This window comes from Hydra vulgaris, chromosome 13, assembly GCF_038396675.1.
Source record: "Hydra vulgaris chromosome 13, alternate assembly HydraT2T_AEP".
NCBI lineage: Eukaryota > Metazoa > Cnidaria > Hydrozoa > Anthoathecata > Hydridae > Hydra > Hydra vulgaris.
In genome coordinates, this window is record NC_088932.1 from 51,745,352 (window position 1) to 51,772,259 (window position 26,908).

A 26,908-nucleotide genomic window follows, 5' to 3' on the forward strand; every position below is an offset into this window, starting at 1 on the left:
AGTTTTGTTTAATCATTTTTTTTAGTTTTGTTTTAATTTTTTTTTTTTTTTTTGAGGGCCCGGAAAGGCCCCAAGAATTTTTTTTGTAAATGAATGCAAATTTTATAAGTTATTCTAATCCATATTCTTAAAGACTACACTTTAATATTTTCAAAAAAATGTACTGTTAGGGCTACAGAGCTCATAGGGTAAAAACCGAGCCTACTAGCCCCGGTCTCCCCCATTATTAGAAGTTGTAAACATTTATTTATATATTTTTTATTTACAAAAGCGCATGATAATAAGACATGCTGTTTTTTACTTGCCCTAGTCAGATTGTAAAAAAATATATATTACTGGTTATACATACAATACCATATATTTACATGGTAAAATTTGTATATTTACAAATGTAAAAAAACATCATAGTTCAAACTGACTTCACGGAGAGCTTTGGAGCCAAGTTATTTGACAAAGTCTTGAAATGCTGCCTCATTGAAATGTTCGATTGCTGCCTGCTAAATACTTCATCACAACCAAATCAAATTTCAGCTGAACTGATGACACTTGACAATCCGGTGAATGAATGGTTGTCTGGCTGCGATAAATGAGGGCTTTCCCCCTCTTTAAAATAAGATACCTTAATAGAAAGATACCAAATGAGATCAAATTTTTTAAGTTTAAAATAACAACGAAAAATTTTATTTAAACTAAATTTTGTTAAAAATTGCTATTTCATTTAAAAGTCAGGTTTAGTTGAACTAAAGTTGGATCTTACCCGATGAATAATTAACATAAATTTCAGAATTAGAGAGAGATAGTTAAATTTGAATTAAGATGCTATTGGAGTTTGGTGTGGACAGAGTTTTTCCTCATATTGGTCGTGTTCCTGTCAGTACTTTATTCTGATAAATGACCTTGGGATAACTTTTATCCTCCGTGTTGAGATCTTGGATTTTTGAAAAAAGTTTTTTTTTCTTTAATTCTTGAGTTTTTTTTAAACATTTAACTTGCTTTTAGCTTTTCTTTAAAATCAAGCGAATCTTTTCCAAGTCTTATTCTATTTTTAGGTTTCCATAATTTTACGATTGCTACAAAAACAATTTGCTTCAGACTTATAAAACTATAAACAATTTGCATAATTTTCTTGGAACAAGAATTAACACCTGTGTAATTCTCTTTGGACAAGTAACTTAGAGTAACTAACGATTGCAACACTACCATTCTCTCGGATATTGTTTCCGCTAGAAGGATTTCTTAATTGTATGCTTATGAAACGCATAGCGTTAAACTTACATTTTTTTGGTAAAAAAAACTTAATGTATTTTTATAAAAAAAAAAAAAGAGCTTTTTTAGCGCCCCTTAACTATTCGCGGCTAGAGCAATAGTCCATGTCCAAATTTAATAAAATTCGAAACTCAAATTTGAATTTTAAAACTTGTGTCCAATTATATAGAATACGAATCTGAAAACCGAAATTGAATTAAGATCTTAAATTTGACATAGAATTCCAAATTTAGTCGAATTACTTCGATTCGAATTTGTCTGAGCTTACTCAAATAAATTCCCCGGCCCTTTAGTTTCAAGATTTGATGTATAGTTGTCTATATAAACGGTTCTTTAGAGCTTTGCTAATTTTTGACTCGTTCTAGTCCAATGAACAACTAAATTTGTGATGATTGCATTACCGTTATTGATGCTAAATGAAAAATAAAGATAAACTTTTTATGAGCGTAGGCAAGTATATAAAATAAATCAAAATATTAAAATAAGTTATCAATTAGTTCTTTTCTTGTTACTGAATTAAGTCAAAGAATTCTTTGCGTGTTTAACTTAAGTTGTATAGTTAATATTTAATAAAAAATGAACAGTTTCTAATTTTTTGCTTAAGACTTTACAGCGAGTAAAAAAAAGTCGTCCCATAGCAGCTTACATTCTTGTAGACAAAAATGCTGATTTAATCAGTTTTCACAGTCACTTATAAAATACTTTAAAATTTTGATCCATTTTATTATACTGAGTGCTTTGGCGGCAATTCATTACTTGATCCTATTTTCGGTTTTTTAAAAATAAACCAAAATCATTAAACATCATATCAATATCCTGTATTTTTTAACTCTGCCATTCTGGAATTGGAGTGTGTGTGTCTAGTGAAAACTATCTAATTCATCAGTTATTCCATTCCACTGCTCATCGTACGATTAGCAGTGGAACAATTATCTATAACGTTATAGATAGTTGTTTAATAACTGCTTCACGTTTATAAATGATTCTTAATTTAAAAACTAAAGTGTGTCTATTTAAAAGAAGTTGCTGAAGGTTTTGCTATATTTATAATGGACAAAAATTTGCTAGAAATGTGCAGTTAAATCTTTGAAAAAAGCAGATATTGTTAACAATTTTAAAGGTTTTAAAACTAAGTTACTCAAAAAAATATTTAGTTTCATAATTTTTCATTTTCAACTCTGTTTTTTTTTAAAACTTTTATTAAGAGTATTTTTTTTTTAATTTCTCAGCCGTATTATAATTTATAAAGATTTAAATTGTAATAAGTAAGGCGCAACTTATAATGGCGAAATTATAAATGAACTTATAATTGATTTGAAGTTTATTATTAGTTAACCCTTAGAGCAACATAAACATTAAATTATGTTTTAAATTTAATTATAGATTGCAAGCTGATTTATTTATTTAAAAATTTGAAAGATTAGTCAAATAACATTATTATTTCAAAGAATAAAATGCTATTAACTAATAAAATTAAATTTGAAAAAATTTTCAGTGCATGGGTAGGCGTACGAGTAAACATATGCTTATTATAATGGATGGGACGAATATATCCCACTCTCCTCAAAGGTTAATTAACACGTTCCGGATATACTTTTGCAAACAAAACTTTATGCATTTTCTTAAAGAACTGATATAAAAATAATTTACTTTTGTTTAAAAAAAACTGTTTGCAGTTGACACTTGACATAATAAAGTTTAAGAAATAAGTGTCATTAGTTGCTTAGCAACAGCAGAATCCATAGCCTCTATAGCCTCATTAAATAGCAGTTCACCATAGGAAGTCTTACATTCGTTGAGAACATTTCGACAAAAGTCATGAAAAACAATAGTGTGTGCAGGGTCTTTTGATAATATCTAAAAAAAAAACAACTTCAATGTTAGAAAAAGTAAATTTTAAATAAATAAATAGCAAATAATTCACTATAAAAATGTTAATTCAATTCAAAAATAATAAAGCATTAAAAGTAAAAAAATATATATATAAAGAAAAGAAATATAGAGAAAGTATATAGTTGCATTATTATTTGTATACCTCACGATCTCTGTAAGACACAGCGTCTGTGCTTTCATCGTCTCTATCTTCTCGATCCGTGACCAAATAACTAAATAGATTATGAAAATAAACAATACTCCAATGAACTGCTAAAAAATGCCTATATAGGTCCGCTGCAAATCCACGAAAATAATGTTTGCTGGGATTTGTTTAAAAATATAAAAATTTGTTCATAGAAAGCTTGTAATAAAAAAAATTAAAAAAAAACCTTTAATATTTTTGTAAACTTTTTTGACCTTTAAATATCAAAGATAAATTATATAACAAATGATCAAATGCATATCACTGACGTTAATAGAATTTATTTCCCCTTTTCTATGTAAATCATCAAAAACACGTAAAAATTATACCATCTATTATTAATCTCAATGGCGAAATTCAAAAACCTCTATTTTTCTCAAATTTAAAAATGTGAACTTTGTCAAACAAAACAAAACTACCACTAAAATACACAAAGCGCGACGGGGCAGCGTAATAAAAACAGTTGAAACAAATGTGTTAAGTATTTACATTCCAAAAATGTTTCTTTTACAGCATTAAAATATTCAATAAATAGCTAAAAAAAATCATAGTTTATCTTTCCGTAAACAGAAAAAACGTTAAAATCAAAGTTTTCACATTAGTTTTCACTCATAGCAATTTATTTCCATTATCTCTTTATTTCCATTATCTCTTTATTTCCATTATCTCTTTATTTCCATTATCTCTTTATTTCCATTATCTCTTTATTTCCATTATCTCTTTATTTCCATTATCTCTTTATTTCCATTATCTCTTTATAGTCGTTCGAATAAATTACCAAAAAGAAACGTTTCAGCTTTTATATAACTTCTGCCCCATTGTATTAGGCTAAAACTGTGAGAGTTAAAATACCATAAAACCATTGTCAAGATAACATTGTACTACGTACGTACTTTATGGATGCCATCCACCTCATGATCGAATATACTTTATTAATTTATAAATTCTATTTATTTCATGGACCAAACAATCATCAAAAAGCTAGATGAACAGTTAGAAACAACAATACACAAAAACGCAACTGATAGAGCAGCACTATAAATTTAATAATGATTTTGAAGTGTTTCAAAATACTATTTTGGTTTTTTTAATCAACTTTTTTACGCTACTGTTGTTTTAAATTTACTGAGTATCTTTTATTGAGCATCAAAAAAAAAAAAACAATTCCAATTCAAACAATATAATTTAAAATGATACTCGCGCTACTGTTGTTTTAAATTGACTGTGTATCTTTTACTAAAAGCACAGAGTTTTAAAAATTTGTTTTTAATTTTACTTGTTCTTTTCGTGTTTTTTTTAGAATGGCGAAGAATTCTATGTAATTATCAAAGCTGCCATTTTCTTTGAAATCTTCCATTTCAGCTTTCATTTTGTTTTGCTGTACCTATTAATTAATTCTAAAGTTACGGTGTAGTCCTATTTTAAACTTTGCAAATTTGACCGTGCAAACACCTTTTCTTAACTGTTTATACGTCGGCTGTGCCATTAGTCTTTTTTAGAAGTTGTACAAGGCGACCGTGCCAATAGACAGTATCATAATTAAAAATGATACTCACGCAACTGTTGTTTTTAATTTATTGAGTACCTTATACTAAGTATCAAATAAAAAAAAAACCCAATTCTAACAATATAATTAAAAATGATACTCAGTAAACTTAGTACACTTTAATAAAGCCACTTGTCAAATAAGTTATTATTTCCTTCAAAAATTTTATTAAATAAAGCAAGCAAAACAGAAAAGACTAAAACAATCAATAAAATATGTTAGATAAGAATGTAAATACATTCTGAATGTAGATGCTTTTTTTTTTTTGTTGCAAGAACTAAATATTAATGTTATATGATAATTAAATATTAATATTATATGAACCAGGAAAGCAAGATGAAGGAAGCGAAATCCTAAGAACTGATGTTCAAGGAAAAAAACTAGGCGAATAAGACTTTTTGGAGCACTTAGAAACAGTCACAGTAAAAGAATGAGACTTAATTGAATGACGAGTAACATGAGAATGAACTTTAGTAGATGGCACAAGAGACGCTAACTCTTTAGAGCAGTGCCCATTAAAGTATTTGTAGAAAAAAGAAAGAGAAGCAACATTACAACGATGTGATAATGGTTGGAGGTTGGCTGCAAGAGCAGGTCCAACTGTGTTTACAATGCGTTTTTGCACCTTGTCTAAAAGAGAAAGGGCATCATTAGAAGAACCGCCCCAGATATGGCAACAGTATTCCATACAAGGCATGATTTGAGATTTATAGAGATAGAGAATAGAATCCGAAGTAAGAAAGTGATGAGCTCGATAAAGAGATGCAACCTTAGCAGATGCTAATTTTGCAACTGATTTGATATATGGTTTCCAAGAAAGATCGGAAGTAAGAGTTAATCCAAGAAGATGAAGAGTAGATGACTCATCGAGTACATCACTGTTCATAAATATAGGAAGATCTAACTTATTGCGATAACGATTGGCTGAAAAAATCGAGTTTTGTTTTGAATTGAAGTTCTGTATTGAAGTTCACCAGCCACTATGAGTCCCATGCTGTAGCAGAAGTGAGATCCTTTTCAAGCTCAAATGGCCCATCCAAGCAATCAGAGAGTGTTGGTATATAATATATAGTGTTGGTAATAAATGGTAGTATCATCAGCAAACAAAGCCACCTTAGATGCGAGAATATCTGGAAGATCGTTAATGTAAATTAAGAAGAGTATTGGGCCAAGGATAGAACCTTGAGGAACCCCTGAAGTTACAGGATATGAAGAAGAGTGCTGTCCATTGAGGACAACTTTTATACTACAATTGGAAAGGAAGGATTCAATAATTTTAAAGATGTTACCAGATGCACCATAAGAAGAAAGCTTATGGAGAAGAGCAGCATGCTAAACTTTATCAAATGCTTTAGAAATGTCAAGAGCAATGGCCTTAACCTCTCAAAAACCTTGCTTATGATAGGAAGAAGACTAATGGGACGGTAGTTATACGAATCAGATTGCTCTCCAGAATTTTTGAAGATAGGGATAACAGATGCCGCTTTCCAGCAGGCTGGAAAACAAGACTCTGATAAGCACTTGTTGAATAGTTTTGAGAATATAGACGACAGCTCGGGAAAACACTTCTACAAGACTATAACAGGTATGTTGTCTGGGCCACAAGCTGTAGAGTCTAGGCGGGAAATCACTTTAGATACAGAAGCTGGAGTGATACGAATGTCAAGCAATGGATCAACTTGTTTGTTGGGAATATCAGGTAGAACGCAACTAGTGGAATCAAGATTAAAGATTTGCTCTTAATATTAATACTATTAAAGATTCTCCAGAAGTCGCGAGAGCCTAATTTTTGAGATGAGATACGAGATTTCATGATCTGAGAATAGCGGGCTTTGACGTTAGACGAAACCCTTTTACAATGGTTTCTAGTAATAATAAACAGACGTCTGTTTTCTGGAGAATTGTTTTGCTGATAGATATGGAAGTAACGATTTCAATTGGCAATCGCAGCACAGTGTGAGGAAAACCATGGAGAGTGAGGCTTGACCTGGAATCGTTGAGAGGGAACAAAAGATTCCACGCCAGCCTGAATCCATGAAGTTATGTAAGAAGCATATTTGTCGACAGGAAGACAAAAGATTTCTAACCAAATAAATGGAAATGAAGCATTGTCATTGATGTTGAATTTAAATATGAACAAGACTGCATTTTTACTACATTGAAATTGCAACCTGTATCCTACATATAACAGTATATAAAATCATCAAAACATATATCAAATTATCAAACCTTTTGTGCTACCCTAACAAAATGGTTTTTACTGACTATATTGTAAGCATGCCACTACAAATTTATAGAGGTGGGAGTTAAGGTTAGTTTTAGTCTAATTAAAATTAGTCGACTAACTTTTTAGTTAACTAAAATTAGTCAATTAACTTTTCAGTTGACTAAAATTACCCAACTAACTTTTTAGCATAACTAAAATTAGTCCATTAATATTTTAGTTAACTAAAAATGGTCGACTAACTTTTTAGTTAACCAAAAATACCCGACTAATTTTTAGTTAAATAAAATTACCTGACTAACTTTTTAGTTAACTAAAATTACCCGACTAACTTTTTAGTTAACTAAAATTACCTGATTAACTTTTTAGTTCAAATAAAATTCAAGTCAAATAATATTGTTATTAAAATAAATCATTTTAAACTAAATTTAAATATTTGTATTTTTTCCCAGCTCGGAGATAAATGCCCATGATTTCGTTGCAACTGTTTAAAAACACCCAATAGGCACAGAATGTAAAAAAGACACCATTTAGACAATTAAATTAAATTTAGTATGTTTATTTACCATCTAATTTATTTATTTCTTTATGAGCCGCGCTCTATAGGTAGTGTGCAATAATAATCGCACATCATGAGTACTCTCCCCTGGCTTATTGCAAGGGTGGAGTAAACCTCCAATTTTCACCAAAAATCTCTTCGATTCCAATTAATTACTTTCCATCCAATCTATGCTTTTTCCCCCTAAACACCAACCCCTTCTAACAATTTATAACAGCCCCAAAATCCAAAAACACGCATTAAAAAAAAAGGAATAATAACTGAAAAAATACTCTAAAATATGAAATACAGAAACAATGCAGTTAATAACGCATAAAAAAATGTTCTTCAATATATCTAAATAAATAATTTATAATTTTCCTCAGTAATTTTATTAATTCATAATTTTCTTCAGTCATTTTTTTCAGTAAACAAAACTAAACATGTAATATAATTTAATATTAGCACCTATTGGGCATCTTATATAATATTTAAATAAATCTTGTGCTAGTTCTTTGTAGCCATCTTGTATTATAAATTTCTTTTTACCAACAACTTTCCCTCAATCTATTGAAATCTTAATGTAACCACCACAATAATTACAATACACAATCTATGAGTACTTATTGTTGTGTCTTCTCCCCCGACTATTAGTACCACAACACACAACAATAAGACAGGCAGGGTCGTACCAAACGACAAATACGTGCAACTAAAAAAGCTAATTTTACCAATGAAGGGTTTTTTTTTAAGATGCCAATACTCAGTTTTGAATTTCAGCACCCACTTCCACCACCTTGTTGGTACGACCCTGTAGGCAGGCGAGAGTATTGCCATAAACCCAGAATGTAATCATTTATAGGTTACTATGTGAACATTTTTATTGTTTTCAGAGTAGAGTTGTTTGTTGGTTGGCGAGACTTACAAAATTTAAAAGAATGCATTTATTATGCAGGTATTCGCATTTAAGAATGCAATTTCCGCAATTTAAATCGTTGAATAGTGTTTACAAGATAAAAAGTATTGAATAATACCTGTTAAATAATGAAAATATTTCATTAAGTAGCTACGGTCGCTTTTTAAACCAGAAAATTGTTTATTACATTTTAATTACTTGAAAATGCAATGCGTAATCTATCATTTTTAAGTACTTGTTTGTTTTTTGTTAGAAAAAAAATTATCATAAGTTTTATTTATATATTTATTAATGTCAAAAAATTATTATTTATTATTTGGAATAAATATCTATAAAAAAGGATTTCTTTTTTAATATTGAAACTATTATTTCCAATACCACACCTCTATGAGAAAGTTTAACAACAATGTCATGTTAGTTTACGTTAAAATATGATGGCGTTAATGTTTTTATCAAAGTCGTTTTCACTTAAATGATCACAACTTTTAACCCCAATCGAATAACTATTTTCGGTATATTTTACTTTCCTTTTAAATACTCAGAATATTTCGGCCATTTTTTACACAAACTATGTCATTTTTAATCTATTAAGAACCAGTAAACAAATAAATAACAAAGGATGCATTTTACGAACTTTGAAAAAAGTTCTACAATGAACAAAGTTCTTTGGAATGTATTAGTTAATGCTTTAACAAATTTTTTGGGTCCAAAAAATACATAAAAACGCAATATCTCTTATGCGCATGCGTAAAATTCTACAGCTGTAAAAGATTAAATGGTAAATTAAGATAATCCATGAAATTTCTGGTATTTCTGATGAAAGGCTCTTTTACTTGTAGCCTATTAAAGCGATACTTATTTTTTTAATGCTCGCTTCATTATGTATATATGGCTACCGCATACCGAAAAGAATCTGGCAACCCTGGCCATGTGGTGGACAAAAGTAAAAAAAAATTCAAACATGACATTTAATCACACCATTTTGTATCTTAAAGATGTAGCTTTTATAAAATGTATATATATTTTTATAATTATTATGGATTTGCATTTTAAGCTGTTGATTTAAATCAAATTTTTTTTTTTTCCAAAAAAATTCAAGCTTATTTTTTGTGTTACAAAGAAGCATAAAATAGTTAATGATTTTAAAACTTCTCCTTTTATTGCATAGTTAAATTAATTCATACATTATCTTTCAAATGAGTTATTGCAACACTATTTCAAACATACAATCATTGTTGAAATACAATACAATATTGGAAACACATGTTGAGTTTGATGCCAAAAGTGTAAAACATTTTGATCATGTACTGACAATTTTATATAACCACTATTTTTTTTTTTTTAAATCTAAACTTATTGTTTTGTCATTATCATTTCCTGAACCATCATCTTCATCGTCATATGATAATTTAAATTTTTTTGATTTGATTGTCACCTTTTTAACTGGAATTATTTCACAAACTTTTTTTGTCAGGTAAAAATTTGACAAAAATTCTTTCACGCATTTTAAATATTTTTTTTTGTCATACTTTTCAAAGAATTGAAAACTTTTATAGTTTGGATTCAAAAAAGTGGCACATAATAAAAACGAATTGTTCTCTAAATCACATGAGTCTTTGTAAGTTTTTAAAGATTCTAATAAATGCAATTTTAAAAGTATAATTAAAGAAGGGGTTTCACTTTTTTTCTTATTTAGTTGCTTCTCAAGGTACTTTATACTTGGAATAATTAAAGAACATGTTGCATAAGTATCGCCTGAAAGTAAAAAACTTACTTGATTAAAATTTGCTAATGCTTTTCTTTTAAGTTAACTATTTCATCTTTGTTAAGCAAATTTTTTCTCATATCTTTGTATTGTTGTTTAAAATTAAAGATATCTTTTATGTAGGAGTGAAATTTAAGCATTTTTTCTGCCATGAGAAACGTGGAGTGCCAACAAGTTTTCATATCTTGAATCAAATGAAGTGCGTGATTTCTTTCAACACCTTGTCGCATTTTACTTTCTTCTAATAAATCATTAAGTTGAGATGAATAATTGAAAGATGTAAAAAAATTTCTGCACTTAGTTAATGTTTTTGCAATAAAAAAGAATTTAGATGAACTATCATTTTCACCTTCTTCAACTAAATCTATGACATTTTTTACTACTAATTGCAAAACATGTCCCATACATCTTATTGGTTGAATGTTTAAACTAACTTTTAAAGAATATAAACAGTTGCGTACGTTACTGGCGTTGTCGGATACTACACTCATTATTTTATAACCTACCTTGAATTTTTCTAAAATTTTCAGTAAAGCATCTTTTAAATTATCTGCTTCATGTCGCCCATTAAGGTATGCAAATCCCAAACAAAAACTGATGAAAGTGGTTTCGTCAGAAATGAAATGTGCAGTTGCAGATATGTAACTTTAGTTTTGACAGTTTCCACCCATCAGTAATAAAATAAAACTTTAATTGAACATAATTTAGACTTCAAAAGATCAACTTTTTCTCGATATAAATCTGTTAAAAGAGATCTTAACTTTTTTTGGCAAGGCACTTTATACTTTGGATTTAAGCAAAAAACAAATTCTTTAAAGGCACTACTTTCTACCAACATAAATGGAAGACAACAGGCCATAATGAATATCAAAAGACTTCTATCAACCTTATCGCAACTTTCTTTTTAATGAAATTTAAAGACATTCATTAAAATGCCTTTAAATTTCAGAAATACCAAAAACCATATATAATTTGTGAAAAATAGGTAATTAAAATGTTTTGTCTGTACATGTATTGCCCCAAATGTTATTTTACTGAATTAAATAACAATCGGTTTTTTAGCAGAACAACTTGGTTAAAACAGCTGATATTTTATTAAAATATAATTTCATACAGAATCAATGGCGAATTAAAGCATTTCAGGCCTTAAGCAGAGATACTTCGAGGGCCTCATTTGATGACAACTGAGGGTCTTTTCAAAAAGACTTTTTTTATTATTTACTTTTTTTGGTAGTTTTGCCCCCTTCTCCACGAAAATGTCATGTCATGGCGCATAAATTTAGGCATATCACTATCAAAATTTTTTTTGTAAGTTTTAGATGGATAAACCGTTTTTTCTGTTAAAACTAAATCATAAAATTACTTATATTAAACAATATTAGTAACAAAAATATTTAACTAATATATGCTATTTAATTTTTTTTTTCTTTTTAATTTAATGCAGTATATATTTGTATACTTGTTTCAAATTAAAATTATGAGCCTCATTTTTGAGCAGCCCTTAGCCAACTACTTAGTTTACCTAATAAATAATCCGCCACTATACCGAATACATAATTAGTTAATTTATTTTTTACAACTTTTAAAATAAAAATAATAGTAAATAGTTTAACATGATATTCAATTAAACAATATAAAAACCTGAAAACCTGAAAAGCAAACCTTTCAATTTTTGCGCTTTAGTAAATTACAACTGTAAATTGTAACTTACAGCAATTCGTAAAGACAAATTAATAAATACTTGGAGATCTAACCTCTTCACAACTAACGCATTACAAGATTTATAAAGATTATTTTTAAGCCAACTTAAATAAATTATTTTTTAATAAATTGCATTTTTTAAGATATTTCACTTTTAAAATGGTTGTAACTACCTCTGTAGTTTACACGGCCTGCGCAAGTTGGTATTATGTCAAGAGTTTTATTAAAATTGTTGCTGACTGGAAAAGAAAATGAAAAACCTCGCTTTTTAAAATTTGCTGACCAGCTGGTCTGTAAGGTCTACATTTCCTGACTGACTTATCTAAAAAAGTCAAATTTGCCAACTAAATGAACTAAAAGTTAATTGATGGGATGTCACACACCTTCACAACCAACCACCCCACTTCTTCGTGCCGGCATCTCGTTAAATTTCTGGAACTGAAAAAAATTATTTTGATATTTTTTTATTTTTGCGGTATTTTGCGGTATTACAATGATCATGTATTAACAAACTTTTTTCGAAAATTCTGATAGAATTCTTATTAAAGTTTATAATGTTGTTTCTATCAGAAGTTTTGAAAAAAATTCTTTTTCTTTGGTGCCCCTTGGACATTTGCCGCCTGCAACAAATTGTCCCTTTCTCCACCCCACTCCTCTCGGAGGCCCTGAATACTAGCTTTTTAGCTGCAACTGAATATCTAGCTAAAAATATATTATTAATATATTAGCTGTATATATAATATAATTAATTTATAATATAGTTTTTAATAACTATATTATATAAATTAATTATATTATATATTTATCAATATATTAATAATATATTTTATATATTACTAATATATAAAATAAATTATCAAAGGGACAAGTTTGACGAAAGGGACAGTTTGTCTAAGGTGGCAGATGTCCAAGGGGAGCCAAAGAAAAAGAAGGTATCTAAAAAAAATAAAAATAAAAAAGGTCCTTCACTGAAAATATAAGGAAATTTTGAGAAACAGGGACGTAAAGGCTATCAGCACCCATGCTAGTATTATTTAGACTAAAAATTTAGTCGACTAATTTGAATTAACTAAAAAGTTAGTCGACTATTTTTAGTTAGACTAAAAAGTTAGTCAACTATTTTTAGTTAACTAAAACATTAATCGACTAATTTTAGTAAGACTTTTAGTAAGATGTTTTAATTTTAGTAAGAATTTTAGTAAGAATTTTAGTAAGATGTTTTAATTTTAGTAAGAATTTTAGTAAGACTTTTAGTAAGATGTTTTAATTTTAGTAAGAATTTTAGTAAGATGTTTTAATTTTAGTAAGAATTTTAGTAAGATGTTAGTCAACTAATTTTAATTAACTAAAAAGCTAGTTTTAGTTACGGTTTTTTTAGTTTAGTTACGATTTTTAGTTTTGATCACAACACTACAAATTTATGTGACCATAAAACACAAGACTTTGTTCGAAATGATTTAATTTTGAAAAAGAAATAATTAATTAATTATTCATCGATAAAACCACTTGAAAGATCTTTAATTTTGTAGAAACTTGTATAGAGTTATCTAATGGCAACTCCATTTCAGTCAGATATATACTTCAAGTTACTATGATAGATTGCAAAGTCAATACTGCCTTATTGAATGTAACAAATTCCAATCAAAGTTGCTGCATATATGGATTTTCACTAAAAGACATGAACAACATAGAAAGACAAAATTATGTAAAGAAACTTTGCTATCAGTCGGATGGACTGCAATATGGATTACTTTATGAATGGATAAGACTTTGTATTTCATTCATATTTCATATTAAATACTAATCAAAAAATGGCTAGCAAGAGGAGGCGCAGAAAGCTCTTGCAAAAGTAATAGAAAGTCTATTATTGTCAATAGATCTACTTAGTGAAGCTCAAGAAACTAGAAATAAAAAAATTAAAAATTTAAAACATCATTCTGGTAAAAATTTAACAATGAAGATGTCATGTAAAGCCTTTTATGTATATCTGATCCAGTTATTTCATCCTATAGAAAAACTGTTTTATTAATAAATAAAAAATTCCTCCTGCTGTTGTTGAACTTTTGATTTATAAGAACTCTCTTGTTCTTGTTCTTGTTTTTGATTTGTAAGAATTCTTGTTCTAGAACATAGATAAGTTTTACATTTTATTTGTAAATTTTTTAAAATACATTTTATATAAACTTTTTTCCTTTCAGCAATAAATATGAGCTTGATATTCATTTTTTATGATTTGTATATTTAAATTATAACAATTCTTATAACAAAAGACACTAAAATAATTTTGGAACAAAAAAGGCTATTTGGTCTAACTACTACAGTAATAAAATATATTTGATTATGAACTTACTCTTTACTACTATCTGCATCCAAGCATTTCTGCAAATCAAACATAACATTGACACAAAGATCAAGAATTAATGCAATGCGGTTGTATACAAATCTAATAAAAGAGTTTAAATATAAAGCAGAATTAAAGAGTTTTATTGTAAATATTAATAAGGTTAAAAAGTATAGTATAAAAGTAAGATAAAATTTTAACAAATATCAAACAAAGAAATACTCATCGAAACAAAATATACTTTGCTTTATGTGGAAGCAATGAGCTTAGTGCTAAAGCAGTGCACTTCTTCTGTTCTAAAGGCATACAGTCAATTTTTTCTAACCAAACATCCAGCAGCCTATCCATTAAATCATCAACAGAAGATTGCTTTAAAGAAGCAAATGAACTTATAAGTTCACTAAAAAGATTTGGTTGCAAGAGACAAACACATGCTAAAGTAGTTATATATTCATTCATTACTGGAGGTGAATTAGTGTCTCGAATAACACAGTCTAATGCCAAAAAAAGAATTTTTTGAAAATAAATTATGGCTTCCTTAGATATTAGTAATACTGACAACTTAACTATCTGAGTTATTTTCACAGTTGACGTTTCTTTAACATAATCTAGTAGCTCAGAAAACACTTGACATAAGTTTGAGGAATAAATCTAAAAAATAAATTTGAAATAACTTAAACAACATCAACTAAGGAAAAAAAAATAAAAACATTGAGCAATTAACAAACCTTCAAAAAAGAACTTGCATCCAGTGCTAAGTAAGCCTTTGTAATTGAAAGACATAAATCAAAGGTTTCAGAAGCCCTTTCATACAGTGCCAAAATATTTTTAAATATAACTAAAATATCTTCATTAATTGTTTTGCTGTTTTGTATTACAGAAAGAAACAACTCTAACCCGTCTTCTAACAAATACACATGAGCAGGCTAAAAGTTGATCCAAATCAGTTTTAGAAAAATATAACTATATAATTGTTCATTTATAAATATAAAAATAAAAATTTTATTTTTTGTAAGTGGAATAAATCTTATCTTAGATACCTGATCAACTGACGTGCTAAACAGAATAACAGGTAAAGTTATTTGCCATATTCGATCACTTTCAAAACCAAGACCCTTTGAAAAAAATAAAACAAAAATAAGGAATGTAATAAAATGAAAAAAATTTATGCAAGTAGTATTTTTATAAAATAGAGTTATTAATTATTGGAATTTCATAAAATGTTGAAATTTCTGATGTAAACCTCTGCTACAGACATATAACTGTCAATTTGTTAAACTTTTGACTTAATATTTATACTTCCTATTAAATAGAATAAACTAGGGACCAATTTATTGGATCAGCCTTCATAATTAGGAAAAATGTGGCAATTTATTGCCGACCTTAAACTGCTAGAGTCACCCACACATTAGAACAAGCATCATTTACTCTCAGGTCATTCATTACAATTGATTTCCAAAAATGACAATCCTACTACAGAACTTAAAACACTCACAATACAGCTGATTCTTAGAAGATATCCTTCACACACTATCAATGCGAACATTTCTAAAGCAAGATATAATCTCAAATAATAAAAATAAATAAACTAAATCAATCCCCCTATAAACACTTTCTCCCACATTCAAATCAATAAAATAATTAGGAGAGCATAACATCAAAGACAATTCAGAATTATCCATTATATTTCCAGTAAAACTATACTGTAAAACTATAAAAATACACTCATTAGTCACCCTGTAGGGAGACTAATGAGTGTATTTTTAATCAACCAAAATCCATTTTTTAGGTCTACATTTGGCTCTAATGCTAGCCCATTAGCACAAGAAGTGAGTGTGTTTAGCATTTTATTCTCCCAATGAAAGAATGAAAACATAACAAAACCAAACCAGACGACTAGATAAAACAAACTAATGCATCATCACATCTATAAACATTAATGACATTAAGTTATATTAATGACATTAAATGATATTAAAGGACATTAATGTCCTTTAATATCATTTTGTTTATTCTTTGTTTCACTTCAAATTAATTAACTTCAACTATTAAAACTTGACTGATAACATTTTACTAATTTAGCTCAACTACTACTAAAATAAATAACTTTGTATTTATTTTACATAACCTTCTTTTGGCTTTTATTTCCTATGCTATTATGCCACCTCTAACACAATCGATTTCTAAATTTACAAGCAAACCATACAGTTACTTCTGACATAATTCTTGTCAATCTGTTTTCAAGATTTCATTTTGTCATTGTTAGAATCTTTCTTGAAAACAATTTCATTTTCAGCTTCAGCTGCCCTTATTAATTGGACTGCTAAATTTGTTCAATTTAATTACTTTTATTATTTACAGTTCTCTGTGAACATAACTTTCATTGATTTTTGCATTAATTTTATTGAATGCAAAAATAATGACTTTTAATTAACGGGTAGTAAAAAAATAGATCCAATTTGTACCAATATAGTTACGCCTATATTTGCTTACCAGATATGGTAAGGTTATTTGTCTTTTTAAATTCATCATTTAACATTGTATATTATTATTTACATTTATTATTGTAAGATCTAGTAAAAACTATTGTATTATTTAGTTTTTACATTTTACTGTTTATATCTACATTTATATTCTATTATTTATTTTATAGTATTGATTAAGTATATATTATTTTTGTAGTATAGACTAAGTATACTTTGAGTATGTTTGTCTCTACATCCATATTTTTCCTAAAATTAATAAAGTTGTACAAATTTGGAAGAGATTTAAGTTTTACTTACATTTGTCTGCTACTTAATTCTAATTGGATCTTACAGTACCAATATACTTTTTATTATCTTTCTGTCTATATATATATATATATATATATATATATATATATATATATATATATATATATATATATATATATATATATATATATATATATATATATATAACCAAATATAAAAATGACACTAAACTTTCTAAAGAAGTATAGAAACTAAAATCTAAAAATAAAAAACTTGTGATTACATGGAAGATAATAGCACAATGTAAGCCCTACAATCAAGTATCAAAAGTTTGTAACCTTTGTCTCCGCAAGAAATTTCATATATTATCATACTGGGATCTTGGTATTTGGAACAATCTAGAGTTGCCAAAATGCCAGTATTTGAAAAGTTGAATACCGTAATTTCGGCATTTGACATAATTTCAATATTTGAAATAATTTCACCTATATAATGTGATATAATTTTACCAATATGTTTTTTATGGTTTTTTATTACAAAAAAAAAAAATACTTGCATTATTTCCTAATGCAAAAAAACAGCAATTTTATTCTATGAAAAGTTTAAAAGGGTAATTGTTTAAAAATATTTTATTTATATTAATTATTTCTTAATGCCAAAATCGCAGCAATCTACTATTCTATGAAAAGTTTAAAACTTAATTGATCTTATAAATCATTGTACAAAATCTAATTGTGGTTATATGATTCAGGTTACTTTTATGTGCTATAATGGCTTAATTAAAATATTATCATATAAACATCAGCAAATGGTACCATTAAAAAAGTTTGTAAAGGGGTCAAAATTTTTAAACTTTGCGTACAAAAAATGATAAAATACTACAAAAATATATAAAAGAAGAGATCGGGAAGATATTGTCTCTGGTTTTAGACTCAAGAACACAATAGAATAGTTTGGTGTCTACAATTTAAATAAATTTTAAATCATAGACATATAACATTTAAATAAATTTTACATGAAAAATATTAAAGAAATAACATCAAAAAGAGTCTAATAGATTTAAAATCATTTTGTTTTCAGATGCCAAGTTTGAAATGATGTCAGATATCCTTTCAGTTTTTTTTCCCATTAAGCTACAGTTGAAGCAATTTGCCGACAGGATGCAACTTTGTTATCTGCAGATGCTGCTATTCAACTTATGATGAAATCAATAACTGACCATTCATGTTCATTAAGTTATGAAATGAAAGCAGTTTTAAAAGTACATATTCTTGAAAGACGAACAGAGAATGCTGTCCAAGTGTTTTTCACTATTTACTCAATGCAAACTGCAATGGAAATCTAAGCGATGATGAAGCCGATAAAGATTATAAATTATTTCTGATTATTACCAAAACTGCAATCGCAAAAGTTATTATTCTACAGATACAACGTCTGGGTGTGGTCAACTTGCATTATAAAGGTGCATCTGTAGCAACAACATCTACTTTAGCCAATGTTTCAGATACAAATATAATATTTTATGTCAATGATGATAAAGATGATTAAAGAAATAAAATATCTCTGACTTTATAAGAAAAGATGAAGAGGGGAATGCCAAAAAAAAATTTGCACCAGATTACCTTAAAGTGGAATCAACCAAAATAAAAAAGGTCTCACATGCTCAATAGAAAAAGAAATATCATATTATGAGACAAATGGTATAAAAGGCAAATACTTAACTCTGTTATATAATTATTTGCTAAGTATTCAATCAAGCAGTGTAGAATCGAAGAGAGTTTTTTTGGCAGCTGGCTTAATCTGCACCGAAATTTGGTCAAAAATGGGAGATAATTTGCTCAACAATCTATGTTTTCTGAGGTCTTATATCAACAATCAATTGCAGAAAACGTAGAACCTTTTTATTTTTTATTCTATAAATAAATATATTTAGTTTTTTTTAATTGCCAAATCATTTTTAAATTAAATTAGTTATTTATTCGTATTATTATAGAAAAAAAAATAATACCATTATTAAAACCAAAACCCTGGGATTACAAATTTTTAATACCAAAATACCAGTATTAGATTTTTGGTCCGGTATTCTCAACCCTAGCCATTGTGCTAGACCATCTAATGGATATGAACTTAGATAACGACCAATATGTATTTAGCAAATTTTGGAAACTGTGGAAAGTGGAAAAATAGAAAATGTTTTTGAAAATTTTTGCAGTAATCTTTTTAAATCAAGTAGATTAAATGCAGTAGATTAGGATCCAGGATTAGGATTAAACGCAGTAGATTCCAGGATAAGGATCATTATGATTATGACAAAATGTAATCCAGTATTACTTATTACTTATTACAAAAGTCAAATTTGAGGAGAGTTATTTGCAAATAACTTTTCCTCAAATTTGACTTTTGAATGTAATGCCCATACTCCTTTTGCCATTCCAATTAAACAGATTGAATCATGTAAACAAATCAAGTTATAAAAAAAACTTCTGTAGCTAAAGTCAATTCTCAATTAAAACCTTCTACAGCTTGTGGTCCAGACAACATTTCCATCATAGTCTTACGAAAGTGTTTTCCAGAATTCTCTTTAATTTTTGCTAAACTAGCAAAAGTGCTAAATAAGTGGTTTTAATATTTTTAGTGGTTATAAGTGGTTTCGATATTTAAAAACTCTAGAACACACTCTGACCTCTCTAACTATCCTATTATTAGTCACTATTTTCTTTATATAAAAGCTTTAAGCTTTATTAAATCATTTGTTTCTAATCGCAGCATTAAAGACATTCTCAAAGGCCTACACTCTTCTTGATTTCCAATAACTTTAGGAGTACAGAGGTTTTATCTTTGCTTCCGTATTGTTTGTTATCTACAATATGATCTTTATGACAATCTTACACCTAAAGAGGCTTTATTTGCTAACAATTCAACTTTATACTTCTGTTTTGACAAAAAATCTTTCACTTTTTTATTGCGTAAAACAAGAAGCCAATCTTAAATCTGATCTCTCTTCAGTAACAACTTGAGGTTTGCAGTGGCTTGTGGATTTTAAATTTTAACAAAAACCTTAAAACAAGTTATTTACTGCAAACAACTTTCACAATACTGTTGACATTCCTATATTAAGGTATAACATTATTCTCAGACAAGGTCCAAAAGCACATTGTAAATGTAGTTGGACCTGCTTTATTTGGCAAACTTGAGCCACTCTCCCAGTGTCATAAAGTTGGATCTCTTTTTTCTACAAATACTAACATAAATGCTACTCAGATGAGCTATTATCTCTAGTTAGATCAATTAAAACTAGTTCTTGCTTGTCATTCAGTAAAGTTGCATCCTTTTACTGTATCTGTCCCTTCATGCTATAAAAGTATTTATTTATCTAGTTTTTTTCCTTCCGCATCAACAAAATCTCAAAACTCTCACCCATTTTTATGTGTTCTGACTCATTCAACCTACAACTTTTTAAGTCTTCAGCTAATCATACCAGTATTTTGTAAATTGTAAATATATGCATAATTTTATAATATGATAAATTTTTTTCCTAGCCCAGACTATCAACCCCTACTAAATGTCACTTACTGCTGAAACATCTTTTTATTATTGCAAGAACTCAATGTAAAAAGGTATTGTCTGATACTAAAGTCCATTGTTCTCAGATCACTAAATCTTTCCATTTCATCTTGTCTGAAATTAGGCACAAGAAACTTTTGGAAAATTTTTAACAATATCATTAATAAACCAAAGTATAACATCCCATCTCATACATAGGCCTGATCTAAAACAGAAGTTTTTTTTCAATAATAATGACTTTTCCTTGATCTTTTATTTTAACGCACTTGCAAATATTTGTTGTGAACTTGCAACATGTCCTGATGGTGCTGCTAATATTGTTGCTTTTGATTAGAAAGCAAAACATTCTATGGGTTTTGCAAATTGCGTTCACATAAATGCAATAAATTGCATTCAAAGTGTTCAATGTGTTATTGAACCTTTTTATACATCTCCTGAGACTTCTACAAACCAGAAAGTGGTTTTAAGGTCGGAAAGCACATGATGTCAATGCCAGGGCTGTAATTATTTTTTGCAAAAAAAAGTTGTAGAAAAAAGGGTCTCGATTCATGTAAAGATTTTCATCTATACAGATGATTTCTTCTATCATGAACTTAAAACCGGTATCTTTATTCTTTTTTAAACTGATAAACAAGAAAGTAATGGTCTGCTACAAAATTTTGCATTTTGCAGAGAGTAGTATGTTAAATGCTGCTACAGAAGGAACTTCTTGTTCCTTCTTTATCTAACAAATCAATGTAATAGAAAACATCTTTATATAGACAGTTTCGGGCAAAAAGATAAAAAAAATATGCCTCAAGAAGAGTTTGTGGAAACATTGAGAGTCAATCAATCAACAGTTTCTAGGCGCTTGATACAACTGGAAATGATTCAAAAGCAAGAAAATTGGGTGCCATATGAGTTGGAACTGAGCGACATCAATATCATTTTTTACTTGCAAACAGTTGCTCGCGTGACAAAAAAGAAAAGGTTTTCTCTGCATCGAATTGTTACTGGTGATGAAAAGTGAATATGTTACGACAACCTTAAATGCAGAAAAGCATGGGTTAAGCCTCATGAGTCATAAATATTGAGAGCAAAACTGAATACTTATGGTTCCAAGCTCAATCTCTGTATCTGGTGGGACCAGTTCAGAGTAATACAACTTATGAGCTGCTTTAACTGAACCAGACAATTACAGCAGATCGTACTGACAATCAGATTGTACCGATCAGATCGTACTGATTAGACTGATCGTACTGATCAGATTAGATCGTACTGATCAAGCATAGCCTAGCATTGAAGGATAAAAGACATAACAAGGTTATTCTTCAATATGATAATGCATGACCCCATGTTGCAAATGTTGTAAATAACTACCTGGAGAACTTCAAATGGGAAGCCCTACCCCACTTGTCAGATTCACCAGACATTTCCCCTCTGATAACCACTTGTTGCACAAATGAAGGATTGCCTCAAAGAATAAAGACTTTTATAAGAAAATGCTTATTTTCAATGCATGTATATATATATCTATGTATGTATGTATGTATATATATATATATATATATATATATATATATATATATATATATATATATATATATATATATATATATGTATATATATATATATATATATATATACACATCTAAATACATATATATACATATATATACACATATATATATATACATATATACATATATATATATATATATATATTTACACATTATATATATATATATATATATATACATATAATACATATATATATATATATATGTATATATATATATATATATATATATATATATATATATATATATATATATATATATATATATATATATATATATATATATATAAGCTATTTACATTTTTATATTAAAAAAACTAAAAATTTGTTCAGTAAACTAAATTTGCTGGTAAAATGCACAAAACTAACAACAACCAAAAAATCAAAAATGAAACTTGCAATGAAATGTATCATTTATATTTATATGCTATATTTGCATAAAACATAAAAGAAGATGATTAAATATATATAATTTTTTATAATATTTTTCTATTTCATTTACAAATGCCAAAGTTTAATTTACAACATTTATAAATACAAAAATCAATTTTTTTTTAAATTTACAAATATAAAATTTACGTAAATTTTGTATTTGTAAATTTTAAAAAAATTATTTTTTGTATTGAAATATTATATAACATTATATAATATTTAAATTTTGTAATATCTTATATATATAAAATATTACAAATTGATTTATTAACTTAGTTGCGATTTTTATTAGTTTTATTGAACGTTTAGTTTTATTATATATTATATATAAAAATAATTATTTAGTATTAAAATTTAGAATGAATATTTTCAAAATCTTTTTATTCATTTTCTTATTTTATTTAGAATGAATAAAAAGATTTTGGATAAATTAATTTCTTGTTAATTCAAAAAGATTCCAAAAATATCAGTTATCTCAATAATGTTTGGTTATCCCAACAAGTAAACAAGCAGCATAAGTTCAAGAAAAATTTACAAATTAAAAGTTTGCTAATTGTCTGGTTAAATAGAAATATTAACTGAACTCATGTTTTGTTTACTTGATTGTAAAATAAGTGTCAAAATAAATAAAGACCAACTTATTTAAATCAAAAAATTTCATTTTAAAACAACAAATAAATTTTAATATATAATTTTAAAATAATAGTCACTTTTTAGTTGTTTTTTATTTATTTATTATTTATTTTAAGTAAAATGTTTTTATTGTAGATTTTTACAATTTAAAAAAATACTTTTATTCTTTTATATAGGGTTAAAATTGTTGTTTTAAGCTAAGATAAGATGCTAAGTAACACTTTATCATGCTAAGTAAAACATAAAATGTATAAGATGCTGTCTATTGTTATCTTCTATTAATGTTGTACTCATTGTTGTTTTTGTTATTAAACAACAATAATTTCTCTAGTAACATCTTAAACTTGTCTTCGAAAACTCATAAATTTCTATTAAAACATAGTAAATTTGTCTCAGTAATTTTAATTTATTAGAGCAACTTATATGTGAAATAGTCAGCACAATTAACATATTGCAAACATAAAAATTATAAACACGTGCATTGTGTTTATGTTTATTAATAGAACTAAAAAAAAGAAAAAAATTTAGCAACAATAAATATAACTAAGAATACATTAATACAAATACCTTCACCACATGCACTAAAACATTAATTACAGCCCCTCGTAAAAGATTATGCTCCACAGAAATCTCCCAAAGTTGAGGAAGATATTGAATTAGGAGGTCTAAACTATTTGCAACATGTCTATTTAACCGCTCAATAATAAGACTGATAACACTAAGCACAGACATTTTCAAATCACACAATTCAATAGCAGTAAGTAGCTTACACAAAGCTGTAAATATATTATTCGCATAAGGTGTGAATGTATCTACTTCAAAATCAAAATCATCGATTGCTGTATGAAGCGTTTTGCAAGCTGTAATTTTAATGACTACATCAGTTTCATTTTGAATTATGTTACACAAAATTTCGTACAGTGTAATGCGGTTAGCCTTTGAAAACTTTACATTGATCCAACGCCCAATTAGCCATATAACATGTTGATGAAGGATGGCTTGATTGGGCCCATTGCTGCGAAGTATTGGCAAAAGAGTTCTTTGAAACCAACAGTCAAAGTCAAGGTCGTCAAACAGTTCATATGAAGATAACCCAACAGCTTTCAGGACAGCACAACATTTTAAAAGTACTTCCATTGAATTAGGATTTCCAATATTATTAACATCATTAACACTCTGTAAGATACGTGGTATCACAATAGATTTGTATTCATAAAATAAACTGACAAACAAAGCCTCCATGCAAGGACCCAGAAGAAACTTGTGTGACTCTCCAGCTTCAACTATACTATAATCTTCAGGATTTGTTAACCATTCTTCTAAATCTTGTTGATTAAGTGGAAAATAATTATATATAATATAATTACAAAGTTTTTCTACACAGTCGTCTGAAAGCCACTTACTTTTGATAACGCTTGCAGTTAACAATGGTTCACTTTTTTCTATGCTGACTTTGGCTTGTTTTTTATAAGAAATAATTATGTCTTTAAGTAAGTTTCCACAGTAAATTAAAAACAATTTAAAATCACAACTGCTGCTAGCAGTCATAATTGTCTCTAAGCAAAGTATTATTGCAGGCTCTAACAAAGCAACAAATGATAATGGTTGTTGACTTATACAATCTGAAAAAATTTTCATAAACAAAATGATAGATTTTTCTGCTTTTTCCTTAAATTGAATGTTATTTTTTATTTGAAGAAGCAAGGAGACATTTTTAAAGCACCCATGAAGATATAGAGCTTGTTCTGAATCAGGCTGGAATTTTTTGGTTCCATAAATAAGAATTTTTCTGAGAACCTTTGTGACAAGAATATACATATCATATACAAGTAAAAAGTCCTCTGCATTATTAAAAGTTGAATACCTAGAACTCAGTTCATGTAAATAGTTAAAAATACTTGCAGAGATATTTTCAAATATTTTTCTGTCAGACATTAATCTTTTGGATGCTAACTCATTCATTATTCGATTAAGTATTAACAATGAGCAATGTTGGACCACAGATTTATCTGATTTCACACCCTATAAAAAGATAAAGATAAAAATAATGTTAAAATTAATGAGCAATAATGACCACTTCACAACTCTGATTTTACAGCATTAAAAAAGAAACAATTATTAGTATTAGCTATTTTACTAAAATAATAATATAATACTGTACATAATTATTTAAAAATAATATTTTTAAATATTAATATTAAAATAATATAATTAATATAAGTATTATATTACTTTTAAAAATATATTATTTTGTTTGCTTGAATAATCAAAAGAAAGCATCAGTGTTTTTGTAAAAAATTTTTAAACAAACCCTCTCATTGAAGGACGTCTTAAAAAACTTTAGAAAAGTTTTTAAAAAGAGAAAAATAAGTTTTAAAAACAAATTTTTATTGAAACCCGTAGAAAATTTGCTTCTCTGGCCCTTCTTATATTTCAATATAATGATATAAATTTAGTTTTTTGGGTTGTTATTTGATTGGTTTGTGTTTTGATTTGGTTTGTTCTTTGATTGGTTTGTTTTTTGAAATTTTTTTGAAGATATTACAATAAACATGACACAACTTGCCATAAATTAAAACCAGTAAAAAATGTAAATTTCAGAGAAATAATGACTTAAATCATAAACATGTTAATGTTATTTTTAAATATGCATTTCATAGTAATTCAACTGTTTCATAGTAAATCAACTGTTCATAGTAATTTCATTCATAGTAGTTTCATAGTAGTTTCAGTTCATAGTAGTTTCATAGTAAATCAACTGTTCATAGTAAATCAACTGTTCATAGCAATTTCATAGTAAATCAACTGTTTTATATTACAACTGTTTTTTTACAAATTTATGATTATTAGTGATAAAAAGCATTTTTTCTTTTTTCTTTATGAGTTTTATATTTATCTGATTTATAATATTTTTTTTTTTATATACTTTTTGATTTTTTTTTTAAATAAAGTTTAGATTAAGTTAAGTAAACTATATTATTTAAAAAATAAATATTAAAAAAAATTATAAATAAAAAAGATTTGGGTATATAAATGAAATAAACAAAAATCTAAAAAACTAAAACATTGCAATAATTATTTTGCATTCAGTGTCAAAGTTAGTTGAGTGCATTGTATTGAAGTTAGTTAAGTCCACTTCTTCCAAGTTAGTTGTTTGCACTGTGTCCAAGTTAGTTGTGTGCACTGTATCCAAGTTAGTTGTATGCACTGTCCAAGTTAGTTGACAAACAAGCAAACCTTAGATGCAAGCAGGGGTGTACCCTCATGGCTGTCCGGTACTTGCTTTCTCTAAGAGCGACTGAAATTTAAAAAAAAATGCCTGTCAATAGCCCAGCAGGACAACCAAACAGTTTGTTACTTACAAAAGTGTGCTTATTAATAAAACCATATTTTGATCTATGAAGATTTTATTCCTTGTGACTATTTAAAAATAAAATTTAGAAAGTATTTAAAGTAGTATACACTTCATTTAATGAGTACACTACAGTGCGTTATATAATTTTACTAAACTTAATAAACAGAAGCCAACAAGCAATTTAATACTTTGAAATGCGACTATACTGTTTTTTTAAATGTTGGTAGTGTATTTTGAAGCACATTTATTCTCAATTT

General features: G+C 27.5%; 1 protein-coding gene across 1 annotated transcript in view; it reads right to left on the reverse strand.

Annotated features, from left to right (window-relative positions):
* Nucleotides 1-2,883: 2,883 nt before the first annotated feature.
* Nucleotides 2,884-26,908, reverse strand: part of LOC100214148 (importin-11) — a 29,792-nt gene continuing 5,767 nt past the window's right edge. The window contains exons 5-11 of the mRNA XM_065816681.1: nucleotides 23,864-25,318; nucleotides 15,415-15,489; nucleotides 15,103-15,300; nucleotides 14,616-15,025; nucleotides 14,384-14,476; nucleotides 3,302-3,371; nucleotides 2,884-3,123 (exon numbers count right to left, since the gene is read on the reverse strand). Of these exons, the coding sequence (XP_065672753.1) occupies nucleotides 2,965-3,123; nucleotides 3,302-3,371; nucleotides 14,384-14,476; nucleotides 14,616-15,025; nucleotides 15,103-15,300; nucleotides 15,415-15,489; nucleotides 23,864-25,318 (2,460 nt within the window). The 3' untranslated portion in view covers nucleotides 2,884-2,964. The remainder of the gene's footprint in view (nucleotides 3,124-3,301; nucleotides 3,372-14,383; nucleotides 14,477-14,615; nucleotides 15,026-15,102; nucleotides 15,301-15,414; nucleotides 15,490-23,863; nucleotides 25,319-26,908) is intronic.